The sequence below is a fragment of the Poecilia formosa genome, unplaced genomic scaffold, assembly GCF_000485575.1.
Source record: "Poecilia formosa unplaced genomic scaffold, Poecilia_formosa-5.1.2 Scaffold25, whole genome shotgun sequence".
In the NCBI taxonomy this organism is placed as follows: Eukaryota; Metazoa; Chordata; class Actinopteri; order Cyprinodontiformes; family Poeciliidae; genus Poecilia; species Poecilia formosa.
In genome coordinates this window covers 3,697,685-3,717,504 of record NW_006799964.1, presented here as the reverse complement: position 1 = coordinate 3,717,504, position 19,820 = coordinate 3,697,685, and the positions used below count along the sequence as shown (strand labels likewise).

Below are 19,820 nucleotides of genomic sequence, written 5' to 3'. Positions count from 1 at the left end.
ACATAAGGCAACTCTGATTTAGTTAAAACAGCAATTTCTTAATGTACTGTATTTTTTCTTCACTGAATATATGTGTTCAGGTTAGATTTTTTCTTCATTTTGCACTGTGAAAATATGCTGCTACGTTAAAAGGTAAACATAAAAACGTCTTACACCAATTAATACGGACAGTGCTATATGTTATAGCACTTTCTCTCCTATCCCTCAGGCCTCCAAAATAAAAGAACAACAAAAAAAAAACTTTGGTAATTAACAAAAAAACTTTCCTTTATTAGGTTTTACATATGGACAAAATATTTATGTTGCATTTTTAAAGTATTTTCTAATTGAAATCAATGTTTAGTTTTGAACAACTACAACTACCAATTTGGTCTAAACAATAACTGAATCAGGTCAAAAATAAACACTGCAGCCTGAATGATTTATTAACTTTGCTTTGCTTCCCTGTGTGTGGGTCAGATGAAGTCAGAATACAAGACATTTACGTTCAAAATGTCTCATCTACACAATTTGCTCTTTTTAAGTTCTTATTTTTGCACCTACTTGAAGTTCAGTCATTGGCTTCTCGCTAAAATTGATTGCTCAGGTCTTCCTTCTTCCAAAATACATTTGATGCGTCTTTAAATAATAACTTTCTCCTCTTCAGTCTTCAGCGTGCTGCATTTCTGTGTCGTTCCGTCACAGTTGGCAAGATTGTCAAAAGGAAGGAAAGAATAAATAGCAAAGGAAGCAGAATATAAAAAATCCAATAACCCAGTTGACGGAGTAGATGTAGATTATGACCATGTCCATGTCGAAACGCCAGCCTCTAGAGTTATCCTCGAAGTCGATGGTGTCGAGTGGGAATCCTCCTCCATGGGGGAACTGGCGTCTCCCACTTGGGGTTGTCTGCCTTTGGAAACCTTGTTTATGAAACAAAATTCATGTAAGCTTATTGTAAAACACTAGCAACGTGATTTACATAACTGAATTTTGTATCCAGTAAAAATATACACCTACTTTAGTAAGTATTGTGTAATAATTTATGCCAGTTAAGTTTTCGACATTTGATCCATGTGTGAAAGTTGTTGGCATTTTCCAAATTATTAATAAAAGTTAGTTAAACAAATGAGAAAAAAAAAGCTTGCCTCGAAAGATGCGGAAGAGTTTCCTGCAGCTTGGGAGAGGCCACTTTGAGCAAGGTGCCCTCTGAAAGTTTTGCTTTCTGGAAAGGTATTCCTTGGGGAAGAATGTTTTTGCTGTTTGGTTCAGCTCTAAAAAAAAACAACAAAAAAAAACACACACGCACAATAATGATATAATAAGTGATCATCTTACAGACAGCTTCATTTCTTTGTAGTCTGATTTGTGTGCCATGTTGGAAAGAAACAGTTTTAGCCTCACTGGCCTCAGTGTGACCTTGACTTAAACAATCAACACAATCTCAAGTCCTTCTCATCTTATCATTTACAAGAGCTTTTGTTTCTGCAGTCCTAGCAGCCATCTTGTCCATGCCGCTCATACTTTATATCCAAAAGTAGGCCAGTCTGAATCATGAAGTTCATTACTTATTCATATTTTTGTCAGAGTCATATCATATAGGATGAAATCTTTATTTAGTTCACATGAAATTTCATCTACTTCATTGGTCGCCGAGCAGGATACACACAGTGCCTTGGAACAGTGTGTGTACCCCTAACCTTCACATAAATCACAGAAAATACATTGAAATCACAAATGCAAATTAATTTTATTGTGATATTATGTGATAGATCAGCACAAGATAGAGCATAGAGCAAATAAAATATAAAAATGAAGCATGCATATCTTTTCAAAGCCTTTTACCCTTATAACCGGAGTCGTTGTCATCAAGCTCTAACGTCCTGCAGGTTTTAGATTCATTCATTCTCCAACACAGCTGATTCAAATTATTGAATTACCTCTTTTTCAGCATGCCATTAAGTTTGGCAAAGGCCTGGCAACAAGCCATTCATTTGATTCAGGTGTGTTAGAGTGGGCTTGCATTTAATGACATTGAGGACTAGGGTTGGAGACATCAGTCTTATATCCTTAAACAAAATCAAATTACCCTCAGAAGTCACTTAATGAGTAAATAACCCATGAATTTCACTGTGCAGTGTCATGCAAAAGTATTGAATTGTCATTGTGTTTAAAGAACATAACCAATTGGTCAGGAATAAAGACCACTTATAAAGAAATCCTATTAGCTGATTTGTGAACTACCCATAAGTTCACAAATCATTGTGACTTGAATTGGAGAGATTCATAAAGAAAAATTGGCAAAAACTTCAGAGTGTATATTAGCAAAGATAGTGGGCATAAAGTCTTACTTTCCGGATTTTTATTTTCCAAAAAAAAAAATAAATAAATAAAAACAAATGAAAAAACAATGAACGTTTTTTTTTTTTTTATCATTTTCCTTTCACTTCACAATTATGTATTGTTCTGAGTTTGTCTATTAGACAAAATAATAAGTATGAATAGCATGAAATTAATGTGTATTAAAATATTACAGCATAGTACAAAAAAAACATCCTGATTCATCTGTTTTCACTCTATCACAGGGGTTATTTTCCTACCAAACAGGAACACCACTTCTTATATCTGGAGTGGATCAAATGAAAGTGTTTGGATTGTGTTTGATTTTGTCCTCTCGGCCTCTGTGACTCATCTGGCGTGAGCTGAACAAAAGGTCCACCCTGCTCCCTGCAGGACATGTGCAGCTGGGCCCCCCTGAACAATCAGCAGCTCAGAGAACTAATCTGTATAACTAACAGCAAACAAACCACTAAAAATTCAGTCACAACATATTTATTGCCGTATTTCGATCGCGTTACTTTTGATGCACAGGTAAATTAAATAATGCTTACAAATCTTATTGCTTTAAACATGGATGTTTTTTTACTACTGACTCACCCTTTTGGAAGAAGACATGAGTGATGATGGTTCTGCAGAGGGGGCAGGGGGTGTTGGTGGGGTTGTTCTTTGCAAGTGTCCTCAGACAGGGCTCGCAGAAGATGTGGTTGCATGGGTGACACATGTAAGGACTGAAGTACACATCCAAGCACACGGCACATATGAAACCTTCTTTGTCCCTCATGCTCAGAGTTTCTTCATCCTCAGTGCTGCTGCAGCTGCTGGTGGTAGTGGGGGTCTCTGTTGAACTCTGAAATAAAAGGAGACGGTAAAAAAAATATATGTTTCTTGATAATTAAGTCAGTATCCCATGATATGTACGCAAACATCTTTTTTATGTGTGAAAGCAAACTTGCTGCTATTGTGAATCTGTGTAAGTATTTCAGAATTGAGCATATAGTGCATATAGTTTTCACGTTGTGTCCTGCTTTTTATGCATGGAAATTAAATACCAATGTTAACAGAAAATATACATTTCTACAACATTTTATAATGAATTACTGCAGGTTTTTTTTTTTTTTTTTTTTGACTGAACTATTTTTGCCTCATATTTAAAGCAACATGGTCATGGCATACAGTAACCCAGACATTGATCCTTCAAGCATCTCTTTGAGATTCTTCTAATCTTCAGGTCCAGGCAAGGAATTTAGTTTTTTGAAAACCATTCAAAGTTTGAAATATTTCAACTTTGCCATATAGAGCAGTTTCTTACCACAAAATAAAAATACATTCTCTCTAATTATGACATACAGTGAGTTATTACTGTTGAAATCACTTCAAAGTTAGATTATTGTAATGATCTTTATTTTTGACATTCACTCTTAGTTGCATTGTCCAAGTTTTGCAGACACAGTTCTAACAGGAATGAGACAAAACCTTTTACTTCACAGCTTCGTCTGGTATAGAAAATTAATTCTGAAATTATTTTGTTTTCCGAACTTTGTCCCTTACTTGGAATCACTTGTAGTAAATATGTAACTCCAAACACACAAGACATTCCCTCTGCAAGACAATATTGCACCAGCTGGTGATAAATATTTCACCATATTTTGCAAACCGCTTGTGAAAGTCTTTCTCTCTTTATCACCCTTTTTGATGAGTGTTAATCTTCTTTGCCATATAATAATATGTGTGAGTAGACATGTGTTTAAGAGTTAGTTCAAGGAGCTGAACTATCTCTTTATCTGCATTTTATTACGTCTTATTGTAAAGTACGAACATTTGTGGGAGAGAATTATTTGATATAAATACTGGCTTTTATTTGAACTTGGTTTATAGAAAACAGAAAAAAAATGCTGGAATGATATCTAATTCCAGAATAAACCACACAATTTAAATTAATCAATCTGTAAATTTATCACTTATAGAATTCTTTGTAATAGTATTCAAACATCTTGAAAAGCAAGGGAAACTTCAGACTGGTCAGAAATAACGAAAGAGTTGCGAGGAGGAATCTGTTGTTGAAAGAAAGCCATGAAAAGTCCCATTATACATTGTGCCAATGACAATGACATTAAACTTAGAACCAGAGCTGCAGGGCGATGGTTAAAATAAAAGCATGTTAATGTGTTAGAATGGCCAAGTTAAATCACAGACAAATATACAATTGAGAATCTATGGCAGGACTTTGAAATGATGTTCACAGATGCTCCCCGTCCATTTTGAATGAGATTCATCTATTTTGCAAAGAGGAATAGTCACAACATTTCTATATCTAGATCTGCAAAGCTGATAGTGGCATAACCCATAATACTTGCAGCTGTAATTGCTGCAAGACTTTGTTACGGAATTAATTCACCTACAAGCTGAATATTTACAATATACAACTACATTGTGTTTAGTGTTTTAATAATAAAAAAATAAAAAAATTAAGGGACTGTAAGTGCAGGTTTGCATTAATATTTCTTGCATCATCTGTGTTTGTTCATGTGTCTTGCATCACACCAAATATTTTCCCCAGTCAAATTATTCAAACCTAAACTACTGAGTTGTCAGTTGTTCTGTCTTTGCCCTTGAGTCCACACTGAGTCTATCATTTCCAAATCCCAGCTATACCTCGTGTAAAGGGATTTACCTCGGCCTCCACCTCTTGCACAAAGATGTGTCAGTTGCAGACCCATGGGAGATGTGCCTTGAGCTTCAGTGTTAAGAAAGCCTAAGGGTGTTTCCACAGTAATTACTGCTTTCACACCCAGGGGGAGCTCCAGGGACTTCCTTGTAGCAGCATCTCTGCCTCTCAAGGTGTGTCATTAACACCGAGAGAGGAGAGGACGCTGAGCATACACAGCTCTTAAGTAATCACTGACACTGAGGTTCTTCCCTGGCAACACAGGATGTATGACACCGTAGCATTTTGTTGGCCACAGCTGGTTCATAATCAAATAAAACAGATATCTGATCACATTTATCTCAACTAATAAAACAAATTCATGAACAAATAAAACTTAGGAATCAGATCAAATTATTAATTAAGGGATATGATAGTGGTATGCTTCCTCTATAGCAAAACCCACAGTTCAGGTAGAAAAGGTAGAAAGACAAACTTCAATGTATTTTACTGGGATTTATGTGACACAATATAAAGTAGTGGACACTTGCAAGTATTTAGTATTTAGTCATGGCAGAATGTTTGAAATAAAACATTGCACTTCTTTTATCAGTAACTAAAGCCTAAAGTGGACTTTTTTGGGCAACAAACACTGCATGGGTCAGCTATGAAACGAAGAGTTTATGGAAAAGGCCATCATGACAACTTCACCACGTTTTTCACTGTAATACGTGGTGAAGGATGTGTCATGCTGTAGATCTGTCTCTTTTGCAAAGAACCTGAGCAGCCTCATGAAAGTTCATGGAATAATTCACAGGTTTTTCTAAATCAGGTCATTTTAATTACATATCTTTTCATTAAAAAAAAAAAACAAACAAAAAAAACGAAAAAGCTGCTTTCAAAACAATCTGATTTCCTAAACCTATATTCTATATAACACCTGTAGTGAGCTGCATGGATAAGAACAAAAGAGATGACTTGACAGTCTAGAAGAAGGATCAAAGATTCTTCTCTCTGATTGCTCCAACCTTGTGAAATGTTACAGGAAAAGCTGAAGTGTCAGTTAAAAAAAATGTGCTGGGAAATTAGTATTAAAAGGAAGGATCCCAATAAATGTGACTATGTTGATCTTTGTACAAAAAAAAAAAAAAAAACTTCTTACCCCAATAGATATACTCAAACTAAAGTATGTATTTTTTATATGTTATTCAGCCACTAATATACCAGATGAATCTCTTCTAAGTCTCTTGTTTTAAAATCATCCTCACCTGGGGTGCCACACCATCTGAAACAATATCATTATATGTGATCTATTAATTATGTGACTGGTATTGCAAGTTTCTCAACTCCACCAATCATGTTAGCCTTCACTGCAACAACAGTTAGAATAATTTTAGTCTGGCAGCGTGACTACAGATCAGCAGCAACCAATCAAAACTGAACCAGCTCTTTTGTCTGGCCAGGTTTGAAGGGCTCTCTGCCCGAGCCTCATCATGCAGCTAATTCAGACGTAACCCCACTTTAAACCACACAAACACAATGGCTATTGAAATGAGCTAGGTGCAGACAGAGCTGTCAAGTGTTGGGAGTCTGGCTGAATTGAACTTACACAGTCACACACACGGACACAGACAGTTTCATGTGAATCCCTAAATATAAACATTGTGGAAAGGAGAGAAGCACAGAAGTTAAAATTTCTACCTTGTGCTACAATGCCCACGCGGATGTTGCTTTGTTTTGGTCATAGGCTTTCATCCTGCTTGCACACACATTCAACTGGCTCTGTAGAGCAATCTGGAATGCCTTAATAAAGATTTCAGCATAATGTGTTAAAGTTTGCTTTGTCAATAATATGCAATTTAACAATTCCTCCAATTTTGAAGTCATAACATTGGCGACATTCCTATGTCCTCACTGGTCAGTGTGTCTGGCCCATGAAAACTGATGCAAACTTCTGTGTAACCTCCTATTTTCAGGTTGAACAAGTACTAAATTAATTATGTTGAGTGAATGTAACATCAAAGGGATAGCAGTAGAGAAGAAATTGATTTGAATTGAATAATAAAAAATGTAATTCATTTTTAGAGCATAAAAGGTATGAACTCACAGTGAGAACATTTAATATAAGCGGTATGATTGCTGTAACCACAGTGAGATTTACCTGTGTGCTCTCCGGCTGCTGACTTGGTCTCCATCTCTCCCTCCTCCTCTGCCTCCTTCTCAGACTTTCAATCCTGTTCTTCTCTCTTTTACTCATCCTCCTCTCTCCTGAAGGGATGCAAGATGGTGTCTCTGTGGAGTACATGGCTCGACCCGTCACTTCGATCACGCCACAGCCTTCTTCTTCAGTGGCGTCCTTGTTCTCATCTTCCTCTTCTTCATCCTCTGACTCTGAGATTTGCGTCTGAGTCGAATGGTATTGCGACGGTCGCCCTGTTCTCACTTCTGCCCAGAATGGATCTAAATCTCTGGATAAAGGGTCTTGTGATGGCGGATGAGCAAATCGACTTTGAACAGCAGGCTGCCCAGACTGAGATCTTAAATTGGTAGTTGTAGTTTGGGTGAAGCTGATAGCTTGCGATCTAGAACTTTTGTGTTGTCTTTCTGAATGATCTGATGGATCCCCAGCTTCAAAAATGGTTTTTAACTGCATTTCAGAGTTACTACTAGAAAAGCATTCAGAGGTTCCTCTCCTTGGTTCATCTTGGACTTGATCTGCACATGCTGTTTCCATCCTTCTAGACAGTTCTTGACCTCTGTCCTTACCTCTGAAGCATCTCTCCTCATCCCTTTCTTGGTTTCTGTCCCCTCTTCTTCCTTGTTTGTCTTCAGGACAGGTCTTTCTGCGTGCCTTTCTTCCGGACAGGGCAGGTTTTGCCAGATGCTGTCCAGCTTGATTTGCATCACTCAGCCAAGATGTCGTCGGCCTCATCCGTTGATTGTGACCCTCATTGCTGTCGTTTCCTTCACTCGGATCTTCACTCTCATTTCCTCTGTTTCTGCTAGTGCCACCAGTGACGGACACTCCCATGCGGGAGCTCATCGTGGACTTTAAAACCTGTCCGTATTCAGCAGATCACATTGGATGGAACTTCAACCAACTAAGCAGCTTTTACCCTCTCTCACACATCACTTACTCTTCCTACTGCTTCCCATTTCTTCTACACGTACTTTCAAGCATTTTATTTAAGAGAAACAGAGAGTGTTCCAGCTCGGGGCAGATGAGCGGTGCAGCTCTCTGGTCTGGGCTGTCCTACCCCACCGAGCCCCCTGGGGCATTCCACACTGTTGACAAAGACAAAGTCCTCATGCTGAGCCCCATTACAATAGTTGCTCTGTTCGCAGCCTCACTATAGTGCTGTTCAACCTATAGAAAACTCACCATTATGGACCAACAGGACTGACAAAAATGAGGTGAAAAAGCCAGAGGCATATTTTGTCTAATGGTAAATAGCACTGCATCAGCTTTTCACTCACTATTTGATAGTGACTTGCTAAAGTATTCACAACCATGGAATTTATTTATTTTATATTATATTATTTATTTCAAAGTAACATCATTATTATTAGTACAAGTATTATTATTGTATGTCATAGACCATCAAAAAGTAGCTCGTGATAGATGACTGGACGGAAAATCGGTTTTACAATTTTTACAAATAATCTCTTATGAGTGGCATGTATATGTATTCAGAACTTTGAATCAATTCTTTTCAAAACCAGCTTTAGTGACATTGTTTTTTGCATTGTAGTAGTTTGACTGTGACTGAGATATTGTAGCGCTGGAAAGAACTTTGAAACAAATCAATTCATTCTAGCTCTGGCTGTATTTTTAGAATATATGCCCTGCTTTATGGTGAACATCTCCCTCAGTATTAAGTATTCTGCATCTTTTTTCTCCATGGCTTGACTTCTTTTTACTTCCATCCAACCTTATTGTCGGAAAGCTTCTTCTTGCCATGATGCTGCCACCACTACATCCAAAAGGGATCATGTGTTCAGGCTGAAGTGTCAGTTTCCTAATTGGGACAATTCATCTTGACTTATTGTGCTACAAACAAATCCTATTTTAATTTCTCCAATATTATTTCCTTGACCCGTGAAATGCTCTTCATGATGTATTTCGCTCCTATTCCATGTTTCCGTTTTGTCCCACTTTACAGTTATTCACTACTTTGTGTTGATCTGTCACACACAATCTCGATAAAACACAGAAAAAATTTAAATGACTTTATCTTAATTTACATGAAGACATGGTTTAATTACTGGATACTGCAGGAACGTCTTATACAGACGGCAGAAACAAATCTAATGTTCTGTGGGTTTATTTTGGAAGTAAAAATCACTCTGAACATAAAATTCAGCTCGCAGAAACAGCAAAAACATTCCGACTAAATTAATAAATAAATAATAAAAAAAAAGAAGCAGCCTATCCTCTCCATCGAGAGCCCAACCATTCCCCCCAAAATGAAAATGTCCGAAGAACAGTCGGTGCAAGATAAAAAGTGAACAGCAGATGGCAGCATCGTTCCTGTCTGGCCTGTAGAAGGAGCTGTTCTTGGTCCTGAACTACAATTTCCACTGTCTGCGCACGTTGAATTTGCACTTCTTGTCCTTTGGAAGCATTTTGACAGAAAAAAAAAACACAAACAGAAACATCTGTTTCAGTTTAATTAAATAATAGATTATAGCAAAAATAAGATACTTCCGGATAAGGTTGATTGTAGTTCACAAGCAAGTGAGTTTTTAAGTGCTAGTTCTGTTAATAATAATAATAATAATAATAATAATAATAATAATAATAATAATAATAATAATAATAATAATAATAATAATAACGGTTAAAATAAAACCTAAGGAAACGACAGCGTGTCCTTCTCTTGTCAGTAGCGAAAAGTGAAGCATTTGGGAAGCGCAGCAGCAGAAAACTCCAGGGTGAACTCCTCCCGGTCTGACGTACGTAGAGCAGTTGGTATAAATGAATTCACGGACTCACCAAGCTCATTTTATTCGCAGCACCAGTGCACACCTGGCTGTTCACGCACATACACACACACACACACACGCACACCGACACACACACACACACACACACACACGGGCTGACCCCAACACACACAAACACATAAACACGCGCGCACGCATGCACACGCTCATGCATACCCACAAACACCGCGTCATGCGTCCTGAGAGCGACAGCAGGAACTCCGATGGACACCATAAAACACACGGCAGCAGCAGCTGCAGCAGTGTAAGCAGCTGACTGCCTTCTGTTTTTTGTTTTTTTTATTATTATTATTATTATTTTATTTTTTTTACGCTTACACATCGCCAGCTGCAGTAGAAAAGTTGCGCTCTGAGTTCGACGACATGGATTTTCTAACGAGCAGCAACGCCAGCAATGCCACCGGCGGTTACCCCGAAGGGATGGACGTGGTCGCCGACTGGATCGGGGGAAACAACGCCACGGAGTCTAGGCTTCAACCCGATCTGGTGCTTGCTTACCAGATAATCACCTCTCTGCTCCTGGGGGCCCTCATCCTCTGCTCCATATTTGGCAACGCGTGCGTTGTGGCAGCCATCGCCCTGGAGAGATCTCTCCAAAATGTGGCAAACTATCTGATTGGATCTTTGGCCGTTACAGACCTGATGGTGTCGGTGTTGGTTTTACCTATGGCAGCCCTCTACCAGGTTCTAAATAAGTGGACTTTGGGGCAGGAGATCTGTGACTTATTCATCTCCCTGGATGTGTTGTGCTGCACATCCTCCATTCTGCATCTGTGCGCAATCGCCTTGGACAGGTATTGGGCCATAACAGACCCCATTGATTATGTAAATAAACGAACACCAAAGCGAGCTGCGCTCCTGATTTCCGCAACTTGGCTGATCGGATTCTCCATATCCATCCCACCCATGTTAGGATGGAGGAGCGCCGAGGACAGGGCGAACCCAGACGCATGCATGATCAGCCAGGATCCAGGCTACACCATCTACTCCACCTTCGGGGCTTTTTACATCCCCCTCATCCTCATGCTAGTCTTGTACGGCAGAATATTCAGGGCCGCTCGGTTTCGGATTCGAAAAACGGTGAAGAAAACCGAGACGGCGAAAGTTTCGGACAAGTGTTTGGCCGTGTCTCCGGCAATCTTCCACAAGAAAAGCAATGGAGAGACGCGCGGAAAAGGCTGGAGGCGCTGCGACGAGTCCAAATCCAGTTCCCCGTGCGTAAACGGCGCTGTGAAGCACGGAGAGGAGGGCGAGTCGCTGGAGATTATAGAAGTCATCAGCAACTCCAAGACGCACCTGCCTCTGCCTAACACCCCTCAGTCCTCCTCTCATGGTTATGAGAACATGAACGAGAGGAACTCGGGAGCAAAGAGAAAGCTTGCGCTTTCCAGGGAACGCAAAACGGTGAAGACGCTGGGGATCATCATGGGAACATTCATTGTGTGCTGGCTGCCGTTTTTCATTGTGGCGCTAGTTCTGCCTTTCTGCGCGGAGAGCTGCTACATGCCCGACTGGCTGGGTGCCGTTATCAACTGGCTGGGCTACTCAAACTCCCTCCTTAACCCCATAATATACGCCTATTTTAACAAAGACTTTCAAAGTGCATTCAAGAAGATCATAAAGTGCAAATTCCACAGACCATGAGCGCAAAAATGTGATTTTTCTTCTATAAAATTAGGTGCAGAAGCAAGAGAAATGTTAACAAACTGTGCAGAGCAGAAAAAAAAGATAATAAAAGAAAAAAACTCACAGACTTTTTATTCAGGGACAGAATGTTTAAGGAGGATTGTGTATTTAAAAAAAGCAGACAACAAGGCTGAGACCTACCTTTTCAATGTACAAGCATATTTCTTCAGTGTTGTAGCTATGTAGCCCCCCACATGCGACGACAACCATTGTTGTATTGTCAAGCAGAACATGTCTTGTGCTGATTCAATGCATTTGATCATGAGGCACAAGGGGCTTCCATCTTCACGCAACAAGCTTTGTAGCACTGAAACAAATAAAAGCAATTAGTTTGTCATTAAGAACTCCTGAGTCCATTTTATGTCCAGTGGCGCCGCAAGGGGGATGAAGAAACCTCTACAATTTTGTTTCTACACCAAACAATCACATATGGTGAATATTATTTACGATAGTGAGTTTAAAATGGAAGTGAATGGTGCTTCAACTATTTTTTTTTTTTTTACATTTTCTTATTTTTAAGTTATTCTTCTTTCTTTCTTTCTTTCTTTCTTTCTTTCTTTCTTTCTTTCTTTCTTTCTTTCTTTCTTTCTTTTATTTTTTATTTTTTTATTTATTTATTTTTTGCAAAGATTGACACATTTAAACAAACCCTATCCCAAAACTCACAAAGTTCAGTTTTGGTTTGCAATTTTGGATGAGCCATCAACATCAGATTATCAGAGGTCATCATGTGGTCACCCCTTTCAAAACCTTCTGGAAGCCTGCCCTTGGTTATGTTCAGGAATATATCACCACCATATTTGTAAAGGACATGTAAGAAATTCAGAGTTAATTAGATTCCAATATGGGCTGAAAAACCAGTCAGTGAGAAAGAAGACATTACCTCAGGTGCAACACAAAATCCAAGGTTTTAATTTGCGAAAGACCTTAATTTCTGGAGACATGTCCTATGATCTGATGAAACTAAAATTGATTTGACTTTTGGCATACTTGAAGTAAACCTGGGGAAATGTGCAACCCTGAGAATACCGTACTAACTTTAAAGTGCTGGGATGGCATCTTCATGTTGGGGTGTATCGCTCCAGAAATATTAAAGTAAGATCTTGAAACATCCGCCATAAAGTTAGAACTTCTGCATTCAAAATGAATGATCCTAAATATGTTAGTCACTAATTCCAGGTACAAAATGGCTGAAGGAAAACAAAGTCTGTGCTTTTGAGTGTAGAGGCAAATAGATCAAACCTGAAGACTGCCTGGGAGGGACATAGCTCTGGCCAGTAAGAACGGATAATAAATACCAAGGAAACATTATGTAAATTTCTGACTTCAAAGAAAGTTTTAAAAATTCTAGCATTTAGCAGCTGAAAATAACTTTAAGTATCCTAACTTACCTATAGCTGGGCAACTCTAGTCTGACTTAATAACAGAATAGAATAGAATAGAATAGAATAGAATAGAATAGAATAGAATAGAATAGAATAGAATAGACTTTATTGTTCCCCAAGGTGAAATTGCTTATTTGTTAAAAGCTACTCCATCTTAGGTGATAAATTCAAAGTTTGTAAAATATATACACCTAAGAGTGAATAATAAAAAGTGAATGGTTCAAAATGACTAGATATAAAAAAAATGAATAAATAAATAAAGAACAAGCAATCACATCTAGTATGTTAATCAAGTTGAGATACAGTTGTCTTCATTCAGTGTATGTGCATTTGTTTGGCTTAAAATTGCATGTTTCAAATCTTTGCATTCTTACCTTCAAGATTCTCTAAAATTTACCAAGAAAGAATTTAGAGAAAGAAAAAATCTTAAGGTGTTACACATAGGCAACTCTTTCAAGTCATCTATGTGCTTACAGTTAAACCTTTTTTTAAGATTTTACAGGAAAGTCTGAAAAACCTGGAAACATTACACCATACAATGCAAAACATAACAGACATTTCCACTGTATCTCCTATCATGCATTACATAAACCCTATACACAAATCCACTTACACAAGATGAAAGGATAAGGGACTGTCACAGGAAAAACAAGTGTTCAGGAAGAAATCCCAGTGAGTCATGCATGTTGCAAAAGATGGGTGGCACCTGTTGTTGTGGCAACACATCAAGATGATGCTTGTAGTGAATCTGTTGGAGTGGAATGATGGACAGACTGCAGATAGAGGACAGATAGGAATGCAACAAACAAGACATGAAGTTAAGGTGCTGACAGGACTACTTATTAGAAACTTATGTGAGTCTTATTGATAAATTCATACGTTTCCACGTAGAGCAGGTGTGACTCATTCTAAACCAAATAATAGCAAACTTGAAACCTTTATTTTCAATTTCACTTAATTGAGGATGCAATTTTTAGATGATTTATTCAGAACACACACAACCGAATTGAGGTTGAAAGTAATTAATGTCACCAAATAAACCTACAGGTTTTGATTATTCTTTGAATATCCATAGTGCATGAAAAAAATATGTTACTTGTACATCAATGAATGATTCTGTGCTCATTGTGTTTTCATATTTAATGATTTATTATCACACACATCAACAAGTAGGAGAAATGTATTCTAAACCTGCTTTTCAGATCAACAAACACTTCAAAACTAACTAAATAAATGAAGAAATGGTGGTTTTGACTATTCAAATTAGTTACAGCAAAAATTAGTTAAAAGTTAAAAAACAAATCTCATAAATGCATCAAGTAATCTTAAGAATTGACACTAAGATTAATCAACAGTACAGCTAATCCTAAGAGAGAAGAGATTTAATTAAGGATTAAGTTTATTATTAATCACGCTAAAATCTACTCATGCCCAACTCATCTATTTCTTATTTAGTTATGGTAAAGAAATGGAAACAAACATTCCACACCAATCTGATCTTCTTGGTCAGTTTGTTCCTGGCCTGCTTATTCTAGGTCCATTCCCCACTGCTGTAAGCCACTTTCTTTGTGCAACACAGCTTCCTTAGATGTGTTTATGTCACGTCTAAAGAAGCTATGTTGCACAAGCTTACTTGTGCAACACACCATCTAAGGAAGGTGTGTTGCACAAGCTTCTTTGTGCAACACATTTAAGGTAGTTCATTGCTGTTAAATGTGTAAAAAGTCTTGGTCTGCACATGCGTGTCTTCTCAAAAACCGATGATGTCACAGTTTCAGCATGTTCACTTAATTCTGCTGCTGAAGCGTCAAAACTGCTCCAGTCTACGCAGACTTGTAACATCTGCTTTGACTGTTCAGTTCACTTTCTAACAGCCCCAACCAGAGGCTTAGACATTTTTTTCATTTATTGCTTTAGGTTGAAATAAGATAAAACAGTTAGTGATCAGAAAGTCCCGAAGCAGACGTTGTGACAGCACAATATGTATCTCTTTAAGCTGCACAACAGTGGTGCAGTGTGTGTTTATCCCTTGTGTAACACACAATATATTGTATACATTTTGGAAGCTCATTGAAAAGGTTTGTCATGTTAAAATACTCAAGGATAAAAAATGAGAAAGGCTGGGTGCTTTTCTTCCACGTCTGTTCTCAGCTAAGCAAGCTGGCTTTCTGCATCTGATGGTGGGATATAAACACATGCCACATTAAACAAGGACAACTTCCTCAGTGAATAAAAGGTCAGGGTGTGCAAAAAAACTTACTCTAGGCAAGGGCTACACATCTTTTGTAAGAGGTTCACGAAAGCTTCGTGCAACAATCCACTTCAAAAAGATTGAAGCCCAGCATCTATACTGCATAGTCCAGTATGTGCTTTCCAAACTAATTTTCCAATAAAACAGAGGAATGGAAGATGGAAGACAGAAGATGTTTTTAGAAATAAAAAGTAGCACTTTGATGATTTTGTTACCCGAACAACAGACATTAGGGAGGTTGGAATGAGGGGAGGGATGGGTTGAGTTGGGGTTGCAGAAACCTCAAAAGGGCTCTTGCCTATTTCCCTCACCTCCATCATTGCAAATAGCAGTGGCACAACAAAGACCTCAGTAGAGTTGAGGTCAGTGAAAAATGAAGAAGAAAATGCCAAGAGAGGATCATCTAGTGCTTAGGAGTTCCTCTTTAGCGAAAGCGACCAGAGAATGGTAGAATACATATCACAATAAACATAAAAACATACAATGTTCAAGAGAGCAAAGGACACAGACTGACATCCACAGATCCATCTTTGATAGTTTGATGAGCAGACATTGGTGCCATGTATTGGATAAAACAGGGCTGTGTCATGTCCTGGTTGGACTCATTGGGTCTCTGGTTGCTTCTTGCATGAACAACTTTAATTTTGCTTTCTTCTCTTTTAACTTTAACCTCCCTTCTTGCATTAAACAAAAGGCATAAACCTTATGTAAGGCCCTTAAAGATGATCACAAATAATAACAAACTGGCTCTTTGAACACATGTTTGACGTTTTACCTCTAAAGGAAAAAACTTTCGCTCTATTACAGGCCTCAGTCAAATATTATATAGTTTACAGTTATTTATTGTGGTGTTAGTTTCTTCTTGTTTGTTGGATTGTTAGGCCAGTTTTTTTTTCTATTTAGTTTATCTATTGATTCAAGGTAGACATTGATGCATTAATAAGTACATGTGATCCTTCCCTACAAGCTTTAGTAAACTGTTAGATTTTCAGTGTTTATTCTTTCAATAAATATACAGAAATAAGAATGATTACTTCTTTTCAAATGTATTTTTTAATTCAGTGGAAAGGGTAAATAATTTTTTTTAAAGTCATAACATTTTATTTTTATAACCACATAGATTAATTAAGCTATGACCGTTAAGTTTTAAAGTGACTTTCTCTTCCTATATTCTTCCTGTTTCTTTGAATGTATCATTGTTGTTGTTTTTTTTCTTTCTGCTGCTTTTGTACAACATAAATAGAATCAAATGGATTTGGAGAAAAATAATCACATAAGTGCAGCCTTTGGGGTCAGGTTCTGGGCTTATGACAGGCTCAGAGAAACCAATACGGTAGAGAATGAACTATAAAGCAAAGAAAGGTATTGCTCTCAAATGTGATTCACATTGAGTGTGTGAAACCATTAATATCATTACATGTCGGTCCTGATATGTGGGATTACAAGGCAGCTGAGCTGCGTCGAACTGTGCTGCTCTATCAAAGGTTTGGAATTTGGGACTGCATTAATCCCACTCATTGTGGGATTCTTCAGTGAAATAGCTAGATGGGTGCAGGGTGAGGACAGAAAGGCTGAATTGCATTCAGTGCAGGAATTGAGAGAAAAAAGAGAGAGAAAAAATTTAATAAAATAGGGGCCAATTAGATGCTGGCTTACTTTTGTTGCTCTTATTAAACGAACATCTGACATTTGTTTGTTTGCATTAAGATCTTGTCATTGGTATTTAAGTTTAAAAGTTGCTCCTTCAAATGCGGCAACAACCTTATCACAACCTTATCACTTCACATGCGCATGCTTGTGAAAACTGTTACAAATAAGAAACTTAAAAGTGTGGTGTACAACTGAATTCATGTCCAAATCCAAAAACTGCTTTTCAGAATTTAGTTTGAAAAAAATAAAATAAAATGCACATATCATTTTTCTACCACTTCACAAATTTGTAAAGCTTTTTGTTGGCCTATCAAATAAAAATATTAATGAAATATACTGATGTTTGATTAATTTGTAAGGAACTATAAAAACTCCAATGTTTTAAAATATTAAGTTTTTCTAACTGTTAATAATCTGCTTTTTTATTTAGCAAAATGTCACAGAAAAAAGTAAGTCATTCGAAAACGTCTACACTCTTCATCACTGGCATCAGCACAAAAAAAAACAAAAAAAAACTGGAGTCTGTTATCAATAAGCTTTTTAAGTGTCATTTTAAATCTGTCAGATTGTCAAGTTGAATGTTTGTTCCTATGAAGATCCTAAATATAAACTGAAAAATGTAGGTTGCATTCAAAGGCATCAAGGAGCACTTTGTTAATATCCTAATTCCCCCATGATAGTCTAAAAATATATTTCCTCAGCATATTGTTTGCTGACAGTGGTGTTAAAATGTTAAAAGCACTGTGATGTATTTTAGTAACAACTCAAGACCTGACGAGTTGACAACAAAGCCTTTGGTCTATTTAGGAGACAATTTTGATGTTTTTTTTTTTTTTTTCCCTCTCAGTCCAGCTGAGTATTTGAGAAAATTTCAGTTCTATTAAAAACACTAATCAGGATATGGGTGTGATGTGATGATGGCCTATGCCAACCAGACAAGTGTACTGGCAGAGTCATTTAAATATATTATCCAACCAGTTTTCCTTGTCTCATTATTATCCATTAAGCACTATGATTACATTTTATGTGTGGGACATGTGTGTATTTGACAGTGCATGTACTAAACTACTGTAGATGTATACAAAACACAATTATAAACCATAATGTGATATGATGGCAATGATTGCTGGAAGAGCTACGCATAAGAAACTAAAGCACATTTTTCTGAGTGGTCAGAAATGGAAAAGATAAATATAGTGCAATGAAAGAAAGATTCATTGCACCATGTGAATGGTGCATATGGTGCAATGGGAAATTGGAGGGGAAAAACATTGAATTTTGAAAATTAAAAGTTTTTAAAAAATGACTCAAAATGGACATCAAGAAAAAAAAACAACCTAGGATAAATAAAAGTAGGAAAACACATACAACCACATTTCTGGCGTAGAATAAACTTCAGGGTTGTTGTGATCTGTCTGAGCTTTTTAAAGTGATCTCGCAACCCATGACACCCCGGAGACGCTTCCTCTCTTTACCCAAGCTTGTGATAGAACACCACAAAACTCTTTCTGACACAGAGAAATGAGCATTTGGCTGTTTTTAGATGAGGTTATTTTTTACAAGGCAGGTTTGCTGGAAGTAAATTTGTCATTTCTGTTTCGCGAAATGATCCAAATTCTGATGGACAAGACAGCCTCTTGTGGGCAGACAATCAGACACCCGCTTGTACGCAGACTCATCACTGAGATTGACGACATGGGCTCAAGGCCAACGGCAAGCACAAAAATGGGTAAACAATGTCTAATCCATTGCGCTACTTGCTGCTTTCACAGACAATTCAAAGGCATAAAGGAGATGAAGAGTCTCAACCTCGGCAACAGTTCACATTTCAGCTTTTAAAACTTTAAAGAACTTGTCTGCCTGCGCTTTAAAAAAAAGAAAAACATGCTGCCACTTCTTAAAGTTTCCTTTCCCAGAGGACTGCTTAGTCTTGTTTTATGAGAGTTCTGCAGCTTCTAAACTTTGACGGTGTTAAGTGTGTGGGGCAAAGACACAGAGGTGGGGTACAGAACACCACTACGTGACATAAACACTGGCTGCATCAAACAGAGACCTCTCTAAACTAAACAAGTGCCCTCTCAGTTTTCCTGGAGGGAGTTATCATTTCAGAGACGTGTTTTGTTTTTTTATATGTGTACGCTTAAGTTTTACTTATATGTGTCATTTTATTTTATTAAGTGCTATATTTATTTTTAGGAACATAAAATTACACTGAACATTTGAAATTGCTGGCTAATTACAAGTTATTTGCAGTTGAGACAGCTATAAGATTTAATTCAGTCATTAAAGTTTGATTTGTGATTTTGTCTTTTCTGATAGATTTTGTAATTTTACATCAAGGATCTTCAGGAGAATTGATCGAAACTCAAAGTCCTTGTTCTCAACAAAGACCTTCTGCATGGCCAAGAACATGAGTCTGCTCCCTCATGTTCTCTAACATGTTTTCATGCTTTTTAGTTACTGCAACATTTTAACACAAGCTTATGTTTGATCCAGAAGATGATGTAGCCCTGCAGCTGCTGCCAGTTCTCCTCCCTGCTCCACCTTACTCATTTAGGAGAAGAGTTTCAGACCCATCAACCTGGAAGCTCAGATGGTTTCATTGATATCCAGCCTGTAAGTCAACCTTCATCTCTGAATCATGCTCAAATTGTTTGCTGTTTAAATAAATGCATCACTAATGGCCTGATTTTTCTGTCTTCTCTCTCCATCAGGTTGGGACAAACCTGGTGGCGCATCTACAAAATGTGCCAAGCCGTATGTCCTCATGCAGGGAGACAGGCAAAACGCTAAAGTATTGTTAAAAATGCTCCTTGTTTAATGGCTGAAAGTTTTACTTGTAGTTTGCTTTAAAACAGGCTTTTTACATGAAATGTTT

At 37.6% G+C, this 19,820-nt stretch overlaps 2 protein-coding genes across 2 annotated transcripts; one reads left to right on the top strand and one right to left on the bottom strand.

The window, feature by feature from the left end:
* Nucleotides 1-253: 253 nt before the first annotated feature.
* On the bottom strand, nucleotides 254-9,197 carry rnf180a (ring finger protein 180a). The gene is made up of 4 exons (XM_007548191.2): nucleotides 7,125-9,197; nucleotides 2,917-3,166; nucleotides 1,128-1,253; nucleotides 254-902 (listed from the first exon to the last, which is right to left on the bottom strand). The coding sequence occupies exons 1-4, from the start codon at nucleotides 8,004-8,006 to the stop codon at nucleotides 697-699; spliced, it is 1,464 nt and encodes a 487-aa protein (XP_007548253.1). The 5' UTR covers nucleotides 8,007-9,197; the 3' UTR covers nucleotides 254-696.
* A 643-nt stretch (nucleotides 9,198-9,840) lies between these two features.
* htr1aa (5-hydroxytryptamine (serotonin) receptor 1A a) lies at nucleotides 9,841-11,767 on the top strand. The gene is made up of 2 exons (XM_007548190.2): nucleotides 9,841-10,239; nucleotides 10,274-11,767. The coding sequence occupies exon 2, from the start codon at nucleotides 10,334-10,336 to the stop codon at nucleotides 11,612-11,614; it is 1,281 nt and encodes a 426-aa protein (XP_007548252.1). The 5' UTR covers nucleotides 9,841-10,239; nucleotides 10,274-10,333; the 3' UTR covers nucleotides 11,615-11,767.
* Nucleotides 11,768-19,820: the final 8,053 nt, after the last annotated feature.

Bases quoted from the DNA above. Each gene is read 5' to 3' on its own strand.
- rnf180a (XM_007548191.2), bottom strand. From the start codon at position 8,006: ATGAGCTCCCGCATGGGAGTGTCCGTCACTGGTGGCACTAGCAGAAAC. The intron at 3,167-7,124 runs GTAAATCTCACT...CTTTTATTTCAG, and splicing joins AGCAGCCGGAGAGCACACAG to AGTTCAACAGAGACCCCCAC. The intron at 1,254-2,916 runs GTGAGTCAGTAG...GTTTTTTTTTAG, and splicing joins TCATGTCTTCTTCCAAAAGG to AGCTGAACCAAACAGCAAAA.
- htr1aa (XM_007548190.2), top strand. From the start codon at position 10,334: ATGGATTTTCTAACGAGCAGCAACGCCAGCAATGCCACCGGCGGTTAC.